Consider the following 23978-nt stretch of genomic DNA (forward strand, 5'->3'; position numbering starts at 1 on the left):
ACCATGTTGAAGCTATACTCACTACTTGATAAACATCAGTTTCTGCTGCCTTTCCAATCCCTCCAGTGGTTGACAAAATAGTGACCCCCCCCCCCCCCCCCCCCCGCCGAGAGATGCCCACATCCTGATTTCCAGAACCAGAGAATTTAAGTTGCAGGCAAAGGAGGATTAGTGGTTACAGAGAAAACTAAGGTTACTGATCAGCTGACCTTAAAATGGGGAGATTATCCTGAATTATCCAGGCGAGCCAAATATAATCACGATCTTAAAGACGGATGAGGAAAGCAGGAGAGAGCCTCAGAAGAGGCAGTTGCTGATACCCTGACTCCAGCCCAGTGAGACCCATTCCAAACATGTCACCTTCAAAACTATAAAATAATGAAGCAAACAAATGTGCAGCCATGTGTCCCAGCAGACATACAAAACTAATGCACTCTCTTGTCCAGTTTTTCAATTTTAATGTAAAGTGTTGTCGCCCAGTCGTGTCCTACTCTTTGCGACCCCATGGACTGTAGCCTACCAAGCTCCTCATCCATAGGATTTTCCAGGGAAGAGTACTGGAGTGACATATGAGTCAGAAAACTGAAAAAGGAAAAAGCAGATTGTTTTTGTTTTCTTTATGCAGATAGATGCACTCACTTCATCTTAAAACGATGACTTAAGAAAATCACTTCCAACTGATCTGTATTGAATGAGTGATCCTAACAGGGCTTGATTCCTGGCCCCTGCCATAAAAGAACTTAGAAGATACTGAAATATAAACTGACTTGTTAACATTCTGGCCCAACAATGTAAAATAATATAAGTAAGATACAATGTACAGCAAAGAAGAACCTAAGGTTAAAAGAAACAGTCAGAGTAGAATCTTTATTAAACTAAGCAAAGGACTTCCCTGGTGTCTAGTGGTTAATACTTTGCACTCCCAATGTAGAGGACCCAGATTCAATCCCTGGTCAAGGAACTAGATCCCACACACCCCAACTGATAAAGCCCATGTGCCACAACTGAAGTTTGGTGCAGCCAAATAAATAAACTAAGCATCTAAGTAACACAAGATCAAATCAGTCAATCCTAAAGGAAGTCAGTCCTGAAAACTTACTGGAAGGACTGATGTGGAAGCCGAAACTCCAACACTTTGGCCACCTGATGTGAGGAGCTCTGACTCATTGGAAAAGACCCTGATGCTGGGAAAAATTGAGGGCAGGAGAAGGGGATGACAGAGGATGAGATGGTTGGATGGCATCAGTGACTCAATGGACATGGTCTGAGCAAACTCCAGGAGATTGTGAAGGAGAGGGAAGCCTGGCGTGCTGCAGTCTATGGGGTCTCAAAGAGTCAAACACAACTGAGCAACTGAACAAAACAAAAACAAGACATAGTATGCATTTCCCTTGGGAAGTGGGCTAGCTTCAAGAACACTACATGGTAAGTTTCAAGGGAAAATTTATGGTTTAAAACCTATACTAAATATTGTGATTTTGTTTAACCAGAAGAAATACTTTTTCTTTATGTATATGTGATAACGGTAGAGAGCAATATCTTCTCTTCAAATAAGGAAACCAATTCAAGGTACTTAGAAAAGTTTGCTACTGAAATTTTCAAACAGAAGGCAAAATTATACTGGGGAAGGGTTTTTTTGGGGGGTTTTACTTTTTTTTTTTTAAGGTTAACTGAGTAGGAACTGACAGCTTTAAAATGAAATGAAATCTGAAACATGAACTGACACTTTACTAATTCTTACTATAATCTGAAGGCAAAGGAACTGAAAAACAAAACGTCAGGTATGTCAGTGACATACCCAAATGTCTTGGGGACACCAAGGATCCGTGCTGTCCTCTCCAAAGCCTGTAACAGCATTACCAGTGGAAAGAACCGAGGCTCAAGTGGGGGCTCTGGGACCCCTGTCACCCCGCCTGGGATACAGCACAGGAAGACGGGGCCTCAGGGGGCTGGGAAATGAAGCTAAAAACCATCCTCTGGAAAGGGGGACTTCTCTGGGCTTTTCTCCTTCCACTCTCCTTTCAGGGCCCACTTTACCATGTAGCTGCGGCAGTAAGAAAGCCCCACAGGGCTACGCATCTTGGCTGAGGCTCTTGCCAACTATGCAGAAGCCCAGATAAGAACGACGTGAGCCAGAGAGAGGCAGAGAAGCTGGTCTGCTCCTGCCTGAATCCTAAGTGAAAGGTGCTGGGGCCAAAACAATTGCCTGCCAAAGGATCATGTGCCAAAGTTCCGTGGCCAGAGTTCTTTCACTATGATCAGAGCCTGGAAGGCTGTCTGCTACTCAGCCTAAGTCCCCAGGGAGCCCTGAGGCCTGGGGAACCTTGGTCAGAATGCAGGACTCACACTCAGGGTGGAATCCGGAGCTACCACCATCTGCAAATGTAGCAACACAACAATCTCAGAGAGCAGTGATGTCTACCTGTATTTGCTGGTGACAACCAGAAGCCACAAAGCATAGCCTTTAAAGTCTCCTGGAAAGTGTAAACCAGCCCCGAGTCAATCCGGAAGATGTGTGGTCAGGAGCCAGTGCGGCAGACAGACAAGCCTCCGACATACTGACCCCCCCCCCCCCCCCCCCCCCGTTTCCCGAGGCTCCTCCACACTCTATCACTCAGGGTTTGCGAAGCCTACAGAGACCCTACTTGGCTTCAGAATCACCAGTAGGGACAAATTTTAAAGATTTCTATTTGAAACACATCACATGTGAAAAAGGCTTTTAAAATAAACATTTTAAAGTGTAATTTACACTGATGGAATCACGCGGCCTTTATGAAGCTAGTCACCTTAAGAACAGGAAAGAATGGCGGGTTTCTTCTCCTTTGCCCAAGCCTCCTGTTGACATGGCTGCACAGATTCCATCCTCTGCCCTTTCCTCCTTCGACCCTGCACAGGCACCCTCTCCCTGGGGGATATCATCTCCCAGAGGATCTCATCATCCTCTGTGGCTTCAAGTGCAAGGCAACGCATTTTTATGAAAGTTGACATCTAGAAATACCACCTGTAGCTCTGAACTCACATAATTCAAAAGCTTTTCAACCTGCACTGCTCAGCAAATACTTTCTAAAATGCATAGCTGACCATGACATTGTCCTGCACTGATGCTTCAGCTGTGCTCCAGAACCTTAAAATGCATTCACACTCCTCAGCCATTCGGGGGCCTTGCATGCTCTAGCGCCTGCCGACCCCTCTAGCCCCACTTAATACACTGCTGCTTTCACCTTATATTTCAGACTGACTGATGAAAGAAACTGCTTTCCCCTGTCACTCACTCAACAAACACGGAGGGCCCGCTGGGTGGCAGGCACTGTTCTGGGCACTTGCAATTCAGCAGGGAATAAAGCCTTGGGGCTCAGAAGCCTCAGAGAAGGCAATGGCACCCCTGACCATGACATTGTCCTGCACTGATGCTTCAGCTGTGCTCCAGAACCTTAAAATGCATTCACACTCCTCAGCCATTCGGGGGCCTTGCATGCTCTAGCGCCTGCCGACCCCTCTAGCCCCACTTAATACACTGCTGCTTTCACCTTATATTTCAGACTGACTGATGAAAGAAACTGCTTTCCCCTGTCACTCACTCAACAAACACGGAGGGCCCGCTGGGTGGCAGGCACTGTTCTGGGCACTTGCAATTCAGCAGGGAATAAAGCCTTGGGGCTCAGAAGCCTCAGAGAAGGCAATGGCACCCCACTCCAGTACTCTTGCCTGGAAAATCCCATGGACGGAGGAGCCTGGTGGGCTGCAGTCCATGGGGTCACTAACAGTCGGACATGACTGACTTCACTTTCACTTTTCACTTTCATGCATTGCAGAAGGAAATGGCAACCCACTCCAGTGTTCTTGCCTGGAGAATCCCAGGGACGGGGGAGCCTGGTGGGCTGCCATCTATGGGGTCGCACAGAGTCGGCCACAACTGAAGCGACTTAGCAGCAGCAGCTCAGAAGCCTGGAGTCTCAGTGTCTTATCACCGAAACCTCACACGAAGTCTGGGATGTGGGTAGTGCCACGACTGTCTCAACAAACTAAAGCGCTGGTGTTTAGGGAGGCCAAAGGATGTGCCCAGACCCGGAAATCCCTAAACAGCCCAGGGAAGCGGCCCACAGGTCTGAGCCCCAGACTCAAGGCTCGAGTGCACACTGCCAGTGCATACATGGTCCCAGCTGCCCAAGAGATGGAGCTGCTCCCCTCAAAAGCAGCAGCCAGAAACTCAAGCAAAACAACAGCCTTTCTCCATTTTCCTTTACCAAGGCATCCTGAAATCACGAATCCACTACCCTAACGCAGAGAAGAAACTGAGCCCAGCTGACCAGTCATCCTACAGACACTTTTCTGAGCACCGACCGTCTCCTAGGCCCTGCACTCAGCACTGGAGGAAGAAGCCGAGCCAAGAAGGCAGATTTTCTGTCTGTAGGAATCTGGGATGCCCATGGGAGAAACAGCTCCCAACAAAGCATTCTAATCCAGAGTGTGACAAAGGCAGGCATGGCTGAGAAGAGGCGGGGCTGTACTGGGGCCTGAGGGGAACACCTAGGAGGAGAGGGTGGAGGAGGAGAGGGCCCTCACAGGCAGCGAGGCCTTGCTTTACCAGCAGGAAGCAGCTAGAGCAGGAACGGCTGCCCGTGTGTCTCCCCGACATCAGGCCTCACCCCGGGCCTTCCCACTGCCCTGGTCCCAGGGAAGACCCTACGCGGTCTTTATTACAGCACTCACCACCCTGCAATATAAATGTCTTTTAATTTGGCTGCTTCCCCACTGGGCTGAGAACCCTTTAAGCAGGATGAAGGACTCCCGGGCCTGAGCCCAGCCTGAGCGTGCCACCCTTCCTGAACAAGAAGTGGACACCCCCCAGCCCAGCGGAGACATCGGGGAGAAACTCACACCTCCTGACCTCCTCCTGAGGGTCCTCCCCAGCAGCCGGCAGCAGTTTCCCAAGGCTCTGAAAGTCCTCAGCGTGAGGAGCAGATAGTGCCCCACCTACCAGACACTGGCTCCCAAAGCTCCCAACACTACCTTCTGTCCCACATCCTTTGCTGCAGGTAACATGGGGCCCAGGACCACAAAGACCCGCAGGCAGGAACCCAGGCGGTCTCTAGACCAAAGCTCAGAGAGGGTAAGGGCAGGGAGGGGGCTGGGCCGTGGCCCGTCTCCCTGCTGGGCCCCACGAGACGGGAACAAGGACCATGCTCTGCGGCCAGCGGCCTCCGGGGCACAGGGCACTGACCGCAGGGCACAGATCCCCTGGCGCTCGTTTCAGACATGAAGAGCCTTCAGCCCAGAGAGTTCATTATCAACAAGGGCAGTGCTCCCATCTAGCATTTCAGGAGCAAAGCCCTGACAGAGGACAAGGAGACAGAGAGCACACAACCCAGGCACTGCTCTGAGCGCCACGGCCCCCGCTGCTGCCCGCCCTCCGACCTCACTGCGGACCACGCGAGCGGGCAGCAGCTCTGTTCCCCGCGCTCTGACCGGCGGAACCAGGACACTCTCTCGGTGAGGGGCCGGGAGAGCTGCCTCTGACTCAGAGCCACCACCGAGGCATAACTTCCTCAAGAGTACTTTTCACACTCAAAACCACAACACAGAGTAAAATCCATCGAGCAAATCAAAGTCCTGTGTGCCACATCAGGACCTGAGGACAGAAGCCCAGGGGGAAGGAGACAGCCATCTCCCACTTTCTCACCAGACCAGGGCTCCCCACAGAACCATGAAGGGCTCTGACCACTTTTTATGGATTTGAGAGAAAGGGTTGTGCCTGCCAGTGCAGAAGACGTGGGTTCCATTGCTGGGTCGGGAATATTCCCTGAAGAAAGAAAGAGCAACCCACTCCAGTCTTCTTGTCTAGAATATCCTATGGACAGAGGAGTCTGGCGGGCTAAAGTCCATGGGGTTGCAAAAAGTCAGACACAACTTAGCGATTAACATCCTCACTTTATACAGTAACGGTGAGGGACTACAACCAACTGAATGTATACAGATAACTGATGGAGTGCAGGCAAGAGGTAGGGAAGATGAAAGAAGGAAAGAAAAAAATAAAAATGTTCCCTTTCAGCAGAATGTCAACCAATACACATGTAGAGAGAATGACGGACTGAAAAAATTACCATTTTACAACCATCACAGTAATAATTAATTCCTGTAAGAAACATTAATGGGTACTAAAATTTGTGAAGGAGAGTTTAATAAGGAGTACTTACACAGTCTCAAAGCATCACCCGACAAAAGTGCTAATTAATTACAAAAGGAAAGTGTAAACTTTACAGGGGACAAAACCAGCACCACCTACATCAAGTGAACAAAACTCAGCCTCATCAATAACGACAGGATAAAGTGACACTGAAACTGTGTGCCTCCTGCTGTGATGTATTGAGGAGGACACACCATCACCTTGGTGGAACTCCTGCTAAGAGTGCACAGTTCAGTCGCTCAGTCGTGTCTGACTCTGCGACCCCATGGACTGCAGCACGCCAGGCCTCCCTGTCCCTCACCAACTCCCAGAACTTGCTCAAACTGATGTCCATCAAATTGGTGATGCCATCCAACCATCTCATCTTCTGTCGTTGTCCCCTTCTCCTTCTGCCTTCAATCTTTCCCAGCATCAGGGTCTTTTCTAAGGAGCCAGTTCTTCATATCAGGTGGCCAAAGTAGTGACTGGAGTTTCAGCTTTAGCCCTAATCCTTCTAATGAATATTCAGGACTGACTTCCTTTAGAACTGACTGGTTTGATCTCCTTGCAGTCCAAGGGACTCTCACAGAGTCTTTTCCAATAACATACTTCAAAAGCATCGATTCTTCAGCGCTCAGTCTTCTTTATGGTCCAAATCTCACATTCATATGTGACTACTGGAAAAACCACAGCTTTGACTAAATGGACCTTTGTCAGCAAAGTAATGTCTCTATTTTTAATATGCTGTCTAGGTTGGTCATAGCTTTTCTTCCAAGGAGCAAGCATCTTTTAATTTCACGGCTGCAGTCACTATCTGCACTGATTTTGGAGCCCAAGAAAATAAAGTCTCTCACTGTTTCCATTGTTTTCCCATCTATGTGCCATGAAGTGATGGGACTGGATGCCATGATGATCTTAGTTTTTTGAATGTTGAGTTTTAAGCCAACTTTTTCACTCTACTCTTTCACTTTCATCAAGAGGCTCTTAGTTCTTCTTTACTCTCTCCCATAAGGGTGGTGTCATCTGCATATCTGAGGTTTCTCCCGGCAATGTTGATTACAGCTTGTGCTTCATCCGGCCTGGCATTTCCCATGATGTATTCTGTACATAAGTTAAATAAGCAGGGTGAGGATATCAGCCTTGACATACTCCTTTCCCAATTTGGGACCAGTCTGTTGTTCCATATGGACCTGCATACAGATTTCTCAGGAGGCAGGTAAGGTGGTCTGGTATTCCCATCTCTTTAAGAATTTTCCACAGTCTGTTGTGATCCACACAGTCAAAGGCTTTTGTGTAGTCAATAAAGCAGAAGTAGATGTTTTTCTGAAATTCTCTTGCTTTTTCGATGACCCAACAGATGTTGGCAATTTGATCTCTGGTTCCTTTGACTTTTCTAAATCCAACTTGAACATCTGAAAGTTCTCAGTTCATGTACTGTTGAAGCCTGGCTTGGAGAATTTTGAACATTACTTTGTTAGTGTGTGAGATGAGTGCAATTATGTGGTAGTTTGAACATTCTTTGGCATTGCCTTTCTTTGGGATTGGAATGAAAACTTTTCCAGTCCTGTGGCCACTGCTGAGTTTTCCAAATTTGCTGGCATACTGAATGTAGCACTTTCACAGCATCATCTTTTAGGATCTGAAATAGCTCAACTGGAATTCCATCACCTCCACTGGCTTTAACAGTATGAACAGAGTGCACAACATGAATCTAAATGTGAAGAAACAGACAAGCCACACTGACTCTACAAAAACCCGGCCTGTGTAGTATTCAAATATGCATACCATGAAAGGCAAAAGACAGGGGAGCTGCTCCAAATTAAGAGACTAAAATGCTTGACAACTAAATGCAATGTGTGGTCTTGATTCTGATCCTATAAAAAACAAAACTGGAACAACTGGCAAGAATAGCACATAGACTATAAGTTATATAATAAAAATACCAAAACGATGACTAACTTCTGTCATCATTGTTAGCTGGTAAGCACAGTTATATCAGAGACAGCCCTTAATCTCAGAAAATACAAAGGTACTTAGGTATCAGGGGTAAAGACAGATAACACACACACACCCCTTACTCTCAAATGAGTTATGAAAATAGACAGAATGGCAAAGCCAAATATGGGAAAATGTAAACAACTGCTGAATCCAGATAAACGGGTATACAGGGGGTTTTAGCACTATTCTTTTAACTCTCTGTAAGTTTAAAGTTGTTTTCAAATAAAAATTGTAATACCAGGAAGTAAAATGGGAGGGGGAGACTAAAGAAGACAGATAAACAACCACAACACACAACGACAAGCAGGAATGTGAAGATGTTATGGAAACATGGGAAACAGGAATGAATAACCTGGAGGAGTCAGAAATTTTACCTATCCCTGCCCAAGTCCTTTCCTCCAATTTCTGCATCCAGCTAATCCTCTCTGAGAAAGCCTCTGCCAGAAAGCCTAGCTTGGTCCTGAGAGGAGAGAGGTCATTCTGATCCCCTAAAGCCCCTATGTCTTCTTCCACAGCACTTAACACACTCTTAAAATTGTTCCCCCTACACGTTTATCTCCCCCACTGGATGACAGATTCTTTGATTAAAATATGATAGTGGTGGTGATGAAGAGGAGGGTGGTGAAGAGGAGGATGATGGTGAGGAGGGGGAGGGTGGTGAGGAGGAAGGTGGTGAGGAGGAGGGTGGGGAGGAAGAAGAGGGTGGAGAGGAGGGGGACGGTGGGGAGCAGGAGGAGGATGGAGAAGAGGAGGAGCATGGTGAGGAGGAGGGTGGGGAGCAGGAGGAGGGTGGGGAGCAGAGGAGGGTGCTGAGGAGGAGGAGGGTGGTGAGGAGGAGGGGGCTGGTGAGCAGGAAGAGGGCGGTGAGGAGGAGGGTGCTGGGGAGGAGGAGGGTTGCAACAGCAACCATTTATTCTGCACTTATTAGATGCAAGACATGACACAGCTCTTCACACACCTCACTGAAATCCCACAAAAACTTCAGAGGCTTTATTAACTGTTCATGCCCATTTCTTCATCATGGAAACTGAGGCTGAGAGGGGTTCACACATCTACAGTCACAACACAGAGAAGCAGCAGAGCTAAGATGTGAACTCAGGTCTGTCTGATTTAAAATTGTGTCCTTAACCATGTGTCCTTTTCCACTCATATGAATCTTATTTCAGTATCATCTTTAGTTAGTTGCAGTTTGCATAATGAAGCATACAAAAAGTGAGAGAGATTTTTCTAAGCTTCTGTTTGTGTTTGCTGAGCCCATGCAACCAGAAGAACGGGACAGGGGTGGCACAAGGTGGCAGCAGTCAGCCAGCCCTAAAAAATGACTGGCAGCTAACCCACTACACAAGTTGGTGACCATGACCTGATGCACGCAATTCAGATAGAAAAAATAATGTAAAGTGAAGATAAATATAAATGCATAAGTATCTCATATTGGGTATAAAAATATGCCTATATCCTATACATTAAAAAAATTTTAATAAAGTTTTAAAAATACAAAATCATTGTCATTTCTCCCCAGTGACCTACAAGGCAGGCATTACTGCCAATGTGCAGACAAAGGAACATAGGCTCAGAGAAGTAACTGGCTCAGAACAAACAGTTCAATTCAGAAGGGCAGATACTCAACAAATATTAAATAAATGAATGGAGTTGAAACTTCAGTACAAATTTTTCAGTTCCTATGGACTCGATCTAATATTTCAGCTAAAATTACTGAAAGCAGAATCAGAGCTTTGTTCAAAGTTCCCCATGGCTTTGTACCTGGGGGCCCACAGGAGTTAAGAGACAAAAGAAGCAGAAGGAAGCAGCAGCGTCCACACCAGCTGACAAAGCTCTGGCTGCCACTGTTTGCTTCCTCATACAACGGATTTGACTTCTACATGCCAATGCAAATCACCATCAGCACTATAGTTCTCCCCAACAAAATCAACAGAGCACAATGTCCAACAGCCGTAAGTCAAACTATCCCAAAACTTTCCTCCAAAAAATGTTTTTGCAAGTTAGCTGCATGACCCTGAACAAGTTATATAGCTCCCCAGCCTCCATTTCTTTACCTGTAGAATGACAACAGCAAAACTGCTTCCCAAGGCAGCCACCAGGACTAAAGGAGGTGATGTATGAGAAAGGGCCTTGCAGCAATGCCAGGCGCACCTTAGGCACAAAACAGAAACTGATCTCAATGCTCTGAAAATGCTGGCTAGAGAGTATGCCTCTTAAAACATCAGCAATGTGGAAGATTAGTATCAGTACATGAATATCAAAGCAACGCAAGCTTGATGATGGATCAAGACTAACACTGGCTCCGATGAAGCCCTCTGTGCGGATGCAGAGGGTGACTGGGCTATACGGAGCGCCATCTAGTGGAAGAAGAGCAGGGCACAGGGGCGCCAAGTAACTGAAGTGGCCGGAGAACAAGGGAAAATGACAGGATGGAAACCGTCCCCTCTCCCCTGCATTACAATTTCTCCATGGCGCGTGAACCAATAGTGACCCCAAGTGTAAGATTCACATCAAAAAGAGAGCTCTCACACACTCACAACTCTTTATCACACCAAGGAAGAACATCAATAATATGCCAAGAACACCTTTTAAAGTTCTTAAAATAGCAGCAGGGGCTGATTGGCGAAAAATTATGGAAATGCAAAAAATTACGGAAATTTACAGCTTACCAATTCAGAATTCAGAGCAAGATACCCTGTGCCTGCGGAGAGCGGCTGCGGAGCGTCCAGACATGTTTTAAGCCGTGCAGTCATAAATCTGCTTATGGAAGCCTCATTTGTTAATGCGAGCCTAAGGTGCTGCGTCTTGACTAGCATAATAAAAACCAGTCAGAGCTGCTGCTAATTTTGTACATGATATTAATGAAAGAGGCTTCCTAAAGAATGAGTTTCCCCTTCAGTATCTCCAGGATTGGAAAACTAAAATCATTTTAATAACATAAAATTACCCTGAGGAAGGAGACTGGATGATTTATGCATTGAGTTATTATTATATACTTTATGTCTGGAAAGTGATGCCTGTATGCACACACCTGTCTCGGGCAATTCTGTGAAACGAGCAGGTAATGTTTGTTCAGGACACGGTACTTACATGCCATCGAAAACGGCCACCCCACAGAGGAGGTATAAGGTCTCCAATGTTACAGACGAGAAACTTCGGCTCCAGGAAGCTAAGGAACTGGTACAGGGTCACAGCCTAGAAAGTCGTCACCTGCCAGAATCACATGACTCCTCTGGCAGCTCTACCCTGTGAAGCAGTGCCGTTTCCCATGTAAAGGCATCCGCCAGACTTTCCACGCTGCCTGTGGTCACGCAGCTCCTACCCCGCACGGTCACTGCACTACCTGCCGGCTGTACAGTCTGCCCTGCTCACAGAACGCCAGGCCAGTGCCAGGCAGCTCGCTTTGAGAGCTGCATGGCCGAGGTTCTCCCAGGAAAGTCAACAGGAAAGCCCAGCCACAAGGAAAGCCCCCACCTCTGCAGGAGCACACAGCACTCTGCAGGGGGTAGATAAAGATCTGAATCCTGGCTTACCACTTATTAGCTGTCTGACATTATGCAAATTATTTAACCTCCCTGCCCTCAGCTTCCTCATCTACAATATAAGATAAAATGATTTACTCTTTCAAGACTGTTAAGAAAATTCAATGAAATCATGTACATAAACCATCTAACCCAAAAAAGGTTCTTGATAAACAGTAACTAGTATTATTGACAATTGCAATCAACTATATTCAAACATACCCCACTTCCTTCACAGAGCCTTTTAAAACCATTATCTGTGGGACTATGTTCTTGTATATTCTTGGTATTTTTTTTTCTTTTATGAGCCTATTTTTAAAAGATGGGGAATTTTTAAAACATACCGTAAACTGCCTCTAAATCCCTGATATCACACCAACTGTTTCTGCGAAAGTATTTAAACACAGAGAGCTCTGTCTCTAACAGACAGAGAGTTTCATCAAGAATTGACTTATTTCAGTACAGAAAGGTTTCCTACTTGATCCGTGATTACTAGAATATACATAAGTAAAACTCCTTACCTTGCATGCTTACTAAAAACTGTAAAGTACTGCTGGAGAACATAGGAAAAAAGGGAGCTTGCCTTTTTAGTAAAATACATTTGGGGAAACCTCTTTTAAAAATTCATCATCACAAAGGGAACTTTCTAACTGGCTTTCACTGTAATGAAACCCTTATTTAAAAACAAACAACAATGTTGGGTTCTGTCTTTGAGTCTCTTCTCAAAGTACCTTATCAAAACACAAGATGGCTTGATTTAGAAGTTCAGCCTGAGGACTGTGCATCCTTTAGAGCCTCAGATGCCTCATCTGAAAAAACAAAGGACACAGGCAGGGGATAAAATCAGCTATCTTCCAAGATCTTGTGGGGACTGGAGATAATGCACAGGAAGCACCAGGCACAGAGGCCCTCCATTTGGCAGCTTTTATAGTTTTTCCAGTAGCCATGTATGGATGTGAGAGTTGGACTGTGAAGAAGGCTGAGCGCCGAAGAATTGATGCTTTTGAACTGTGGTGTTGGAGAAGACTCTTGAGAGTCCCTTGGACTGCAAGGAGATCCAACCAGTCCATTCTGAAGGAGATCAGCCCTGGGATTTCTTCGGAAGGAATGATGCTAAAGCTGAAACTCCAGTACTTTGGCCACCTCATGTGAAGAGTTGGCTCACTGGAAAAGACTCTGATGCTGGGAGAAATTGGGGGCAGGAGGAGAAGGGGACGACAGAGGATGAGATGGCTGGATGGCATCACGGACTCGATGGACGTGAGTCTGAGTGAACTCCGGGATTGGTGATGGACAGGGAGGCCTGGCGTGCTGCGGTTCATGGGGTCGCAAAGAGTCACACACGACTGAGCGACTGAACTGATTATGATCATTAACCCAAAGCCACCAACACTCTACTTCTGTTTCTTGGTAAAACACAAAAGCCATTCTATCTCCACTCAGGGGGAATGATGACAACAAGCAAAGGGTCTTGTGACATCCAAACTGCTGCTGGCGTTCCATCCACAACCACCACTACTCCTGAGCTTTGAGGGTCTGTGTGGCATCTGAGAGTGAAGATTAACTCCTTCAGGTAAGGCTTATTCAGCAAGTGACGAGGGTCACCCAACTTCTGGTTTAAATCTGTCATGAGAAATCTCATTAGTTTAGGCAAGGAGAGCTAACAATGTTAGAATGCACTGCCTAATAAGTTCCTCAAGAAAGAATAAAAGTAAATAATCACAGGATTCCAAGCAGATCTGATAAGATCTCCTCACCTCCTGAGAAGGACCCCTACAGCCCACCCCATGGGGTGAGCCCTGGGATGCTCTCCTGCTTATTCAACACTGCAATTCACTTAGAAACCCCTCCCGTGCCTGCCTGCACACCTGTTGGGGACTTCCTCCTACCCCTACTCAGCCAGGTCTCTAAAGTGGTAAAAGGCAAAGGCCTTAAGGACTGCCAAACTCCAAATACTTTCTGATTCTTCTACCTTTATGAGAATTAAAACAACACTGAAACGAAGACTGGAGTTTACAAGGGCTACAGACCAAGAACCATATGAGATTCTGAAGACACAAAGATAGGTTAAGACCAAGCCTTACCTCCCGAACAGCTCACAGTCTCCAGGGAAGACAGAGATCCAAATACTACATTGTGATGACTATCACCCCACAGAGAGTTAGGCACCACCTGCTTCAGGACCAGAAACAGGCACTCTAGCCCATGGAGGGAGGGAAGTGGTCAGACAAGGTATCTACAGCAGAAACTTGGAGGAAAAAAAAGAAACTTGAAGGATAAAGTATCAATATAACAATGGATGCTATATAACTCATCTTTCAATTCCAGCACAAGCTAGAGAGAAAAGAACAAACTGCACATTAAAGGCCAGAGTTTTAATCCCCCTTCTGTCATTAACTACCTTTATCATCACAGTTTGACCCTTCATACGTCCAAAGGTCCGTGTGATGTGGAAAACAACAAAGCTTGAACAATCCCCTCAGACATTCTGTCAGTATGTCACTCTGGGTAAGTCACTGTTGGAATCTCCATTTCTACAAGTAATATATTGGGCTAAAAGTCTCTACATTTTGGTCTGTTCTCAGTATTAAGATTATAGACATGGCTGAGTGTGGAGAAGTACCTAGTAAATGCTTCTAGAACGAGAGTTAAATCTAAACCACCTTGTCACAAAATAGTTCAAAAGGACAGTTGAAGGCTAATAAGACATTCCTCTGGAAAGGAGAGGGCATCTAAACACTTAAAGCCCACTCTCAATCTGATGCAGAAGAGAGCAGATATTCCTCAGGAGTAGAGGCTGAAATTTTTCCCTCTCTCAGTCCAGGACCAGCAAAAACACCCTGCGAGGTAGGTTCTCTATAAACCTGCTACTAGTGTCTGGATACCAAAACACTGTAACTGACCATCACTGGATCCTTCTGAGTCATAACACTATAGAAAATGACTTATCTAAATATGTGAGTCAAAGAGTAAATATGTGAGTCATTCCATCCATTTTCTTACAAAAAGCAAAACCTGATAAGCCTCAGAAAATATTAGAAACTAAATAACCACACTTTTCCCTGAATGAAACAGAGAAGTGCACGCTATGGCATGAAGGCACCACAGATAAATGGAATTCTGCAACCTTCGCTCTTATTCTTCTCCTACTTTACACTCTTGACAACACACAAGCAACCAAAACAATTTCCAGAAAGGGTCCCCCAAAGTGAAACTCTTAAGTCATCGAGCTTTGTTGTACAAAGAGAAGCACATAAGGCAAAATAATGATCCTTCCTTCATATATGTTTATCCCACATGTATATCCTAAGTAATGCTAAGAATCTCATTATTAAGAGAAACTGATGTAATATGAAAACACTTATTTTGAAACATCAACAAAGAAATTTATCTGGACATTAACGCATGCGTGCATGCTAAGTCACTTCAGTTGTGTCCAACTCTGTGCGACGCTATGGATGGTAGCCCAGCAAGCTTCTCTGCCCATGGGATCCTCTAGGCAAGAATACTGGAGTGGGTTGCTATTTCCTTCTCCACTAGACAGACCACCATAATCTGGAATCTTCTGCTCCACTTCCTCTTGTAACCAACCACTAAATATAACTTGGCAATGAACCAGCCACCAATCCACATATTATATCAGATAATTAAAAATACAGGGTTATGTAATCTTATTTAATGGTTACTTGGCTTGGACTGAAAACCATCCAATGCAAGACCAAAGAACTGGATTAAATTATAATGCGTAAGACATTTCTGAAGATGTTTTTAGTAAGAGTCAGCACATCCCCTAGTAGCAAATATAATATAAAACACGGAATGCAACTTTCATCTCCAATTAACCTCCTTGGCAAGAAACTGCAATGTCAACTCACTCTACAGGCAATGGAGGTGGGGATTTAAAAAAAAGTTTATTTTATTTGATTTAGTTTTAACATCAAGTAAACATCACGTGTTATTTTTGGCAGAGAAACAAGAGCATTCAATATTTGAGGCGGTGGGAAGAAGGAAAATTTATCCTGAGAAAATTGCAATAAAAGCCAAGAACTAATGCCCACTAGGAAGAATAAGCCTGGAAAAAGCGTAAAAACCAACCTATGTTAGCATTGAAGTATATATCTTGTAATTCCAGCTCAAGTTCTTACTTGGAATATAATTAGAGGAAAAAAAAAGGTAATTCAGCTATCAGTGTTTACAAATGCCAATTTTTTAAAAAATGAACACACCTCATTTATCAACACTATCACACTGTGTTGATTACTAAAATCATATATTGGTCCCCAAAGGGCTTTAACTCAAAAATGCCTCTTGACTAGAATCCTGTAGGAAATATCTACCATGAAAGCTTGTTTCTTCAAAGAAGACCACTAGACAAGCACAGAAACAAATGTTTTTAGAAAATCAACAGGAAGTCAACAGGAAACAAGCATATTAGTTCTATTGGCTTTGGCAGGGTTTTAAATTCCCATCTGTGAAGTGTCTCAGTGCCGTCTTTTGGAGAAAGTCTGAGTGTGGAGAACAATGGCCTTATGAGACCAAAGACCTGAGTTCAGACTCACCTATCTCAGTCACCTGCCAGCTGCCTCCCCTGAAAAACAGAGACATCAACGTCTGCCTCACTAGGGCTGAGTGTGAGAACACAAGCAGACAGCTGTGCCTCAAAGAGCCTGGGAAACTTGAGAACACTATGCAAAGGTACTGACAGCATTTCGTGATGTTAAGCATCAAGTCTACTTATCACAGGCCACTCCATAATAAAATAAAGGTGTGACCCATTACCATTTATAAGTTAGTGCCTGAATACGCATCCTAGTATCAAGATTCATCTGAAAAACAGATGCCTCCCTTTAGAGGGAAATAGTCAAAAATACAGATTAAAAAAAGAATAAAAATGCTCTTGGTAGTCAATCACAAAATGATTATCAGATTTAAAATCAAAGCTTTATAATAATCGATTCAGATTTAAGACACCGTGTTTCAGAAATGCCACTTGTAATTCTGGAGTTACGTAACAGCATAATTAATATTTTAAATGATAGAGCTCTGCATTCCAGAAAGCAGCCTGTGATTTAAGGGGAAAACATTTCAGTCTGAAGAAATCTAAATTAACAGTAATAAGAACATCTGAATAAGTTACTTCCCTAACTGTTCAATGTAAGAAATGTACCTCTTGCAAGAATTACATTTTTGATGAAAAAGTAAGGTAATCAGGTTTAACACCTAAAAAAAACAAAAAACTAAATGGCAACATTGCTCAAGATCTGTTTCAAATAACTGGAAGCAATTACCACAGGTAAAAACAAAGAAACCAAAAGAATTCCAAATGTATTAGCGAATGAATGCCACAGTAACCTGGCACAGAAAATTAGTTCTGACTTTCAAAATAAGATAACTTACTACACTTTTGTTAAAACTGCTTCTTTAATTGAGTACAACCTAACTTTGACTCAGCTTCTTTATTCAGAAAAATACACTTCATTCCACAATCCAGAATATTTCTAATGCCAATGATCTCACACAACGTACAAAGAAATATCTTTCATAGAGATGACAGCCCAGCAGGCAACAAAAGATATATGTAAATCACAAAGAGAGAGGAGTACAAACCCAACTGCTCACAAGAGCATGGCAATAAAACTTAAAATTCGCTTTCTGCAACGCATAGCCATTACTTTTTCACAAGCCCGTTTTATTAAAGAAATAAAAATATGCCTACAATTAAAATGGGAAAGCTCAGTGAACCCATCTCTGTTCAACAAATTAAATATCAAGCTTAAATTCTTGCAGACAGTCAGTCCCTCCACGAAGACCCTCACTCGACCACACACACACCCTACTAGGAAGAACGGGTTGCAATAGGCAAATACCGGAGGTCGCTATTGTAAAATATAGACACCTATATTCAAATAGAATATGTCTGCCTCATCTTCCACTTTCAACAATAAAAAAGCCAGGGTCAGCATGAAGATCAGCAGACCCGGCTGGGTCGAGAACCACAGACCCTCAAGGCACAGTGATTCGTGCAAAAGGTAACAGATCTGACCGGATAACCTGTGCCGGATGGTCTGTGCCATCACCCAGAGAAAAAGCATACCAGCGGCTCCCAAACCCATCTTTATATGAAACACGCATTCCAGATCCAGGAGGGGATGAAGGACACCGCTCTGGGGAAGGCGGGCTTCATTTACCGTCCATCCCGGCAGATTACTCGGGAAGCTGGAGAAGGAACAAGCCAGGGAACGCCGTCCTGGGCGGGCACGCCTCCGTACGCCGGGGCGCCCCGCGTCCGGTACTTCCCGGGGCGGCTCACGCCCTGAGCTGGCCCGAGGCGCGCTAAAATGGTACAAGCAGCAAAGGCTCCTTGGCCAGTGTTCTCAACTCCGAGCCGGCCCCCAGTGAGGGTGACCCACCCAGAGCCTCCCAGAGAGAGGACAGGCAAGTCAAGAAGCAGACTCTCCTGCGTGGGTCTCTTCCCGCCCCCCGATGACTCTCCAAGGGCCGGCCTGCAAGGCTAGGTGTGAGCTGCCCACCCCCGGGGAGGGCGGCGAGAGCCCGGACCCGCGAGAGAAAGAGAAAAAGAGAGAGAGAGAGAGAGAGAGGAATGAAGAGGGAACCGGGACAGCGGGCCCTGCTCCTCCAAAGTGCCGGGGGTTCTGACCCCAAACCTCCTCCGAGGTCCTCAAACTTCACCAACAATCCAAGCACCTGTTCCCTTCACCTCTTATGCTTCCGATCCCCTCGAATCCTTCCATTTTCCTCGAGTTCTTTCTCCAGCTCTCTAGACTAACCAAACGCAACTAGTTCCCTGGTGCCCCCCACCGCCCCACTCTCCCCTCCAATGAGCTCATTCAACCCCCGCTCCAACGAAGCCCCCAGATGTTCGTGGTCCCCCACCCGCAAGTTTCCCTGGGGTACCCTCGAGTCCCCCACAGATTCCCCTCAAGTCTCATCCAAACGCCCAGCCTGCCTGCCTTCCCGCGTCTCCCCACAACGCGCACACAACACTCCGGCTTCCCCTAGGTGTCCCACATCCCCACCCGAATCAGCGCCCCCCGCCAGATTGCGACCTGGGTCCCCTCCGGTCGCCCCGAGGTCGACGGCCAGCTCGGTGCCACGGCTCCGCACCCCCCAACACCTGCGCCTCGCCCCCGGGCCCGACGCCCCCCAGTCTCCAGCCCCCCAGCCCGCCGCTCCCGGGTCCCCAACGGCCGTGGGCGACCGTTAACGGTCGGTCGGTCGGTCGGCCAGCCGGCCGGCGCGCGCCCTCACCTTGGTTCACCAGCCGCAGGGCGTGCGTGAAGGAGGGGTCCAGGGAGTCTTTCTCCGCCATCAGCTCCGGCAGATACTTCTCCTCCATGCTCGCCGGCGGCCCGGGCCCGGGACGCGGACTCCAGGCGGGCGGGCGGCGGCGGCGGCCCCGCAACCCCCGACCCCGCCCGCGCCCCAGCGGCGCGGAACCCGGGCCGGACGCCGCGGTGGGGCGGCGCGGGGCGCGGCGGAGCCAAGCCGAGCAGTCGGCCCGGGGACGGCGGCGGCGGCGGAGGCGGTGGCGGCGGCGGCGGCGCGGGGCGGGAACCGGCCGCGCAGCCCCGGTCCCCGGGGGTTGGCCGCCGACGGCCCCGCGCTGGCGGCCGCCGCCTCCCAGACGCGGGCTCCGCGCTCCCGCCACGGGCCGGAGCGATCAGGCGGCCCTCCGGCCGAGCCGGCGGCGCGCTCCGCGAACTGGACACAGTCCCCGGCGAGCCCCGGCAGCCGGCGCCGGCGCGGAGCTCAGCAGCGACCCGCACGCCGCGCGCCGCCCCGCGCTCTCTGAGCCGCGGAGCCGAGCGCCCGGCCCCGCCCGCCGCGCCCGGCCCCGCCCCGCCCGCCGCGCCTGCGCACTGTGCCCCGCGCCCTGCCGCCCGCCGCCCGCGGCGGCGCGCCGCCAGGTGGGGCCGCTCCCGGCTGCGCGACCGGGCCCGGGAGGGGCGTCCCGGGGGCCTCCCGCCGGCGCCGCGCCCGTCCGCAGCTCCCGGGGAGGCGTGCGCGGAGCGCCGCGCGGCTCGGCCACGGCGGGCCGAGACGCAGAACCCGGGCAACTGCGCCCAGAGAGGTCAAGCGGCTCGCCCAAGGTCACCCAGCGAGCGATCCCGGGAGGAGGGCTGCGCGCTGGGCTCAGGGGCCGGGCGGAGAAGGACGTGGAGGAGCACCCGGGCTCGCCGCCGCGGGCTCTGGGAAAGGGCGGCGGGGCGAGCTGCCCTGCTCTCAAGCTCCCTGGACTTCCATAACTTAGCTCGCTTTGCCCCCCCTGCTCCTGTTTGCTAGGAAATAACGTGGGCGCCCAGCCGTCCTGCCTCGGTGGGTGCCTCTTGCGCTCAGCGCCAACCCGCGAGACCCTCGGAACCGAGGTCGATTACATAAAAGCACGTGCCCTTCAGGTCGGCTTTGTCATTCCGGCTTGCCGCCGGGTTGTCATTCTCTTCGCGCAGAAATCCGCCGAGTCCGGAGGCGGGGCAGGGAGCCGCAGCCCGTCCCCTCTGGGGCGCAGTCCCCTGGACGTACGTGGGTGCTGCCGTCGTCCTTTCGTTTACGCACAGCCACCCACCTCGACAAATCCTCCATCGGACCGTTTTCAGATATCCCAGGTAGAGTCAGTGGCGGGGCCCGAAGACTCCGAGTCTGTCCTGCCTTTGCCCCATCATATCCCACCTCAAGTCCGGGCCTCTACGTCCCTGTTCTTGGACAGCCTTCCAGGACTTCCCCAGCAAAGTGGTACCTGTTCTGTGTCCCACCAGCGCTGGTCAGGCCTCACTCACGGAGAACTCTGATTCTGTTTTCCCCAGACCATGAGCACCTCACAGACAGGGCTAGAGCTTTCTTTTATGGGGAAGGATTCCCAGCACCTAGTGGCCTAGGACGGGTGTAGGGGCACCAGAAATGTGTGATGAAGGAATAAGCCATAGACATGCCACTCCTCTGGGAGCAGGTCTTCCTCCCAGGCCCCCAGGCAACTGGCTGTACTCTTGATGCAAATAGAGGTGACAACACCCAAGGGGGGCCTCCCTGATGGCACGGGAGGAAGAATCCACCTGCCAAGGCAGGAGATTCAGGGTTCAATTCCTGGGTTGGGACGATGCCTTGGAGAAAGAAATGACAACCCACTCCAGTATTCTTTCAGTCCGTGAGATCACAAAGCATCAGGTGGGACACGATTTAGTGACTGAGCACGCACTATACCCAGAGATGCTTGGGGAGGGAATCAAGGAGCTCTACGCTGCTCAAAGTCCCAGCCGGAAGTTTGAACTTCCTTCATTCTCAAGCTCCACCCCTAGATGGAACTGACTCCTGGTGAGGCGCCATTCCAGAGTCCCAGTAAGAATCTTCTTCATGTCTCTCTTTGGTCTAAACTTGCAAGAGGCTGTCAGATGAGACAGTTCAGTATGTAGCCTCTGGGACCAGAGAGCCTGCATTTAGGATCATGGCTCAGATGCTCACTAGCTGTGCTATCTTGGGCAAGATACTCCACCTCTCTGTGCCTCATCTTCCTCATCTGTAAAGTGGAAATGATAATAGAGCCTATTTCCTAAGAGAGTCATGAAGATAAAATGTATCACCTCTTAAGGAAATCCCCATAAAGTGTCCAGCATACATAGCCAGTGCTTAGCAGTTCTTTGCTGGGTTTTCACCCCTGGATTGCTGTTTCCTGGGTCTTCTGAGCCTCTCCTTCCCTTCAACTCCTGGGGGCACTCCCTTTAGCTCCTGGGGGCACTTGCATCGCCGCAGCATACCAAGTGAAAGGCCTGGCACCACTGTTTCTGACTGGGGTCCAGAGTGTGGCTGGGCAGACACTCTGCAGTCCCAGCTCCTCTCTGACCACTGTGCATCCTCAGCTAAATAACCTGTCTGAGCTTCACAGTTCACCTCTTAGAAACTGGGCTTATGCCAGCAGTCCTGGAGGGCAAATTGGAAGGATTTAAGGGGAAATGTTTTCTCCTTTAAAATTCGAGTGGAATGCACAGACCTCTGACTTCCATGCCTTTATCACAGACTTTGCTTTCTAGGGTGTGAGCCCCTGGCAGCCACTTTTCAAGGGAGGAAGGGAGAAGGAGAGAGTCTGGAATTCACCTGCCAATGGAAGAGATACAGGGTTGATCCCTGGGTCAGGAAGATCCCCAGGGTAGGAAATGGCAGCCCACTCCAGTATTCTTGGCTGCAGAATCCCATGGACAGAGGAGCCTAGCGGGCTACAGTCCATAGGGTTGCAAAGTCGGGCACGACTTAGCACGTGCGCACACACACACAATCCCAGGGGAGGAGTAGAAGCCAGTATTCAGCTGCTCCCCTCACCGCGTGGTCTAAGGCCCTCCCTTCCATTCAGACCTTCTGCCCCTGTGACATTCCAGCCATGGAATAACTGCTGTTTTTATTGAGCATTTGCTTTGTGCCAGGTGGGATGCCAGGGTCTTTGTACCCACTATTTTCCTTTCTCTCAACACCCTGTAGGGAAGATGCTGTTCATTAGCACTTACAGGTGAGGACACTGAGGCCCAGAGCAGTTTAATACCTGCTTAAGTGCCACTGATGTCAGGGAGCTGTCCCAGACCCATGGGACCTCAAAGCCTCCTCTCCTCCATTCCCTGTCCTGCCCTCGCAGGCAGCAACCTGGGACACTGGAGACCAGCTCCTCCCCTCCTGCATCCAAACAGTTGGCAGACACGTCTCACCAGCAGCTGGGGAGGAGGGCTGTACACCAGGAAGCCGAGAGCAAAGGCACTGAATCTTCTGCTCCAGCCCCTCCTTCTCTCAGAGCCGTCCAAGAGGGCAGGTGCCCAGCACGGCGAGTATCCCTATGGGGTCCTCCAGGGAGGAAGGAGACGAATGTCTCTTTGAGATGCTCAGGAAATTATCTCCACCCACCAGCCTGGCCAGGCCGTTGACCATGGGGCACCTCCACGCCTCCTGCAGACTCTGCTGGTCTTCCTGAGATGGCCACCCTGCGGGTACCAACTCTCCCGATCCCTTTGAAGGTGAGAAAAGCAGTCCTTGGGAAAGGTTGTGGTTTCCCCTCAAGCAACTGTGGGTAGTGCTAGTGCTCACAAGGTCTAACGACTTCCAGGGCAGACAGAGATCTCTTCAGGCACACACCAGGACTTGCAGAGCACAGGCTTGGTGCATGACAGTTCTGGGAACAAAGGACAGGCTGTGCTCAAAGCAGACTTTTCCAGAGCCGCGTCTGGCCGGAGGCTCGGGGCCACTTACTTCATCCGCAAGGCATGTGTCTGCCCTGGACTGGAGACCCTAAGATGTGGTAAGAAACTCCAGCCACCCTTTCTCCTCACAGTCACACATCTGGAAACAATGTCTCAGTATCAGAGACACAAGGGCACGTTCCCGATCAGCCTCAGGTGAGGCTGATCAGGTGTCACTAGGCCATTTCAGGAACTGCACTGCCCCAGAGCAAGTGCCCCCTGGCCCAGCCGACCACCACATGGCTGAATCCCCACCCAATCACTCCCACCACTGCCACGCCCACCTCCGGAAAAAGATGCCAACTGCAGTGGGTCAGACACGGCTACAGCAACACCCCATGTCATCAGGGGCTGATGAGTGTGAAGAGTGTCTCTGAGCTCATTGTCACATTCCTGCTGAGTTACTGCTTACACTACAAGCTTCCTGTTCCTTTCATTTTAAAAAGGTGCATCCTATCCCGGTTTCCCTAAGACCCAGCAGTACCCTGGGTGTGGTGTCCAAATCGGACTGGCCGGAGGGCCAGAGAGACCTTGATTTGGCCCCCGGCTCTCCTACTTACTAGCTGTGTGATCCTCAGTCAACGACTTGATGTCTCTGAGCACAGGGAGAGGAAATACCAAGCTTCCAGGATTCTGCAGGGTTTAAACTGAAGCATGAAGCCTGTCTTTGGCGCTGATGGCGTTTGGACTCTCCCTGCTCTCCACTCCACCAGTGCTGTCTGTGTTCATGGTCAGGCCCCAGTCACTGGTGGACCCCCTTGGCCACACACTGTCCTCAGAGCCTGCTCAGCTTCACAGCCCGAGTGCCCAGCCAGGTGGTCAGTTCACAGCAAGTACTCATCGCTTGTTCAAGTCCATTTCTCCTGAAATGCAGTCCCCCAACAGTATTGCTTCCCAGCTACCAGAGATAAATGAGTTTGTCATGTAGGACAAGCACCAAAAGATGGCACAGCCTTACCTAGAAATCAGTCATTTATGTGTCAAGGAGATAGACACCACACATGTTCACCGTGCTCCCCGACCCCAGTGAGTTACAGAGGGAAATGCATTTTCAAATCTTGAGAATGA

General features: G+C 48.8%; 1 protein-coding gene across 2 annotated transcripts in view; it reads right to left on the reverse strand.

Moving 5' to 3' along the window:
• KHDRBS3 (KH RNA binding domain containing, signal transduction associated 3) overlaps positions 1-19039 on the reverse strand; it is a 145832-nt gene extending 126793 nt beyond the window's left edge. The window contains exon 1 of one of the 2 annotated variants that reach the window (XM_052651902.1): positions 18952-19039. In XM_052651902.1, the coding sequence (XP_052507862.1) occupies positions 18952-19039 (88 nt within the window). The remainder of the gene's footprint in view (positions 1-18951) is intronic. The other variant, XM_052651903.1, reaches the window with a different exon arrangement.
• Between the last annotated feature and the right edge of the window lie 4939 nt (positions 19040-23978).

Source organism: Budorcas taxicolor, chromosome 14, assembly GCF_023091745.1.
Source record: "Budorcas taxicolor isolate Tak-1 chromosome 14, Takin1.1, whole genome shotgun sequence".
Lineage (NCBI taxonomy): Eukaryota > Metazoa > Chordata > Mammalia > Artiodactyla > Bovidae > Budorcas > Budorcas taxicolor.